The sequence below is a fragment of the Melitaea cinxia genome, chromosome 24 (assembly GCF_905220565.1).
Source record: "Melitaea cinxia chromosome 24, ilMelCinx1.1, whole genome shotgun sequence".
NCBI lineage: Eukaryota > Metazoa > Arthropoda > Insecta > Lepidoptera > Nymphalidae > Melitaea > Melitaea cinxia.
In genome coordinates this window covers 7,847,020-7,847,851 of record NC_059417.1, presented here as the reverse complement: position 1 = coordinate 7,847,851, position 832 = coordinate 7,847,020, and the positions used below count along the sequence as shown (strand labels likewise).

The 832-nt window shown below is 37.4% G+C and overlaps 1 protein-coding gene across 1 annotated transcript; it reads right to left on the bottom strand.

Moving 5' to 3' along the window:
- Positions 1 to 606, bottom strand: LOC123665361. Its single transcript, XM_045599673.1, has one exon. The coding sequence runs from the start codon at positions 604 to 606 to the stop codon at positions 1 to 3; it is 606 nt and encodes a 201-aa protein (XP_045455629.1).
- Positions 607 to 832: the final 226 nt, after the last annotated feature.

Genomic DNA, 832 nt, shown 5'->3' with positions numbered 1-832 from the left:
CTATTTATTTTTACGTGAACTATTACTGTGGCATTTTGAGTTGCATTTTATATTCTTGGAGCGACACGTGCACTTTTTATCAATACAGTATCTTTTGCAGTGGCACATTATAAACCCTTGCTTACTTCCAAACGATAACATAGATGCCGAGCGAAGTGTTAACGATGAAGTTGAGGGCACATCACAAATGTTAATAAAGTTGGTTTCAGAAAGTGTAAATTCATTACGTGCATAAAGTCTATCGAGTTTACCTTCCTTGTTTCCTAACTGGTATAGACCTAATGGATTAATGCTCATAACAACACACATAACATTCCTGGGTGCTGCACGTCCTCTATCAACTTCAGGAACTCCAACTAAAACGTTAGTACCAATTTCAACACAGGGAAATTTCAAATTAGACAATGAAACCCTTTTGTTTGCCTGTTCCTGTAGACCTAATTTAGCACATTCTCTTTCAACGTTTATGCTATTCTTTCTGAAACAGAGCTTACAAGTTACATTTGCTCTCTTTACTTTTTCTGTAGTCATAATAAAACTGCGATCAGTGCTTGTTTCCACAAACTCACGTAATTTATCGTAAAACAATTCTTTTTTATTCGTCATAATTAGCGCTGACATTAAAATTTACTCGCATAAACAGAAAAGAAATGAATAAAACTGAGGTTTCAATGCGTCTTTGCACCCGAGCCGACACCGAAAAGTTACAACCTGTCCGTCGTGATATGGTTAACACAATGAAAGCTCAGAACGCGTCATGGCTTTTCTTCGTTGCCACAACGCGTTGAGATCGAATAGCATGTAAGCCACGACACGAATTTCGCTATTTGGT

What these genes read in the sequence shown, in the direction of transcription:
- LOC123665361 (XM_045599673.1), bottom strand. Translation starts at nt 606, where the DNA reads ATGACGAATAAAAAAGAATTGTTTTACGATAAATTACGTGAGTTTGTG.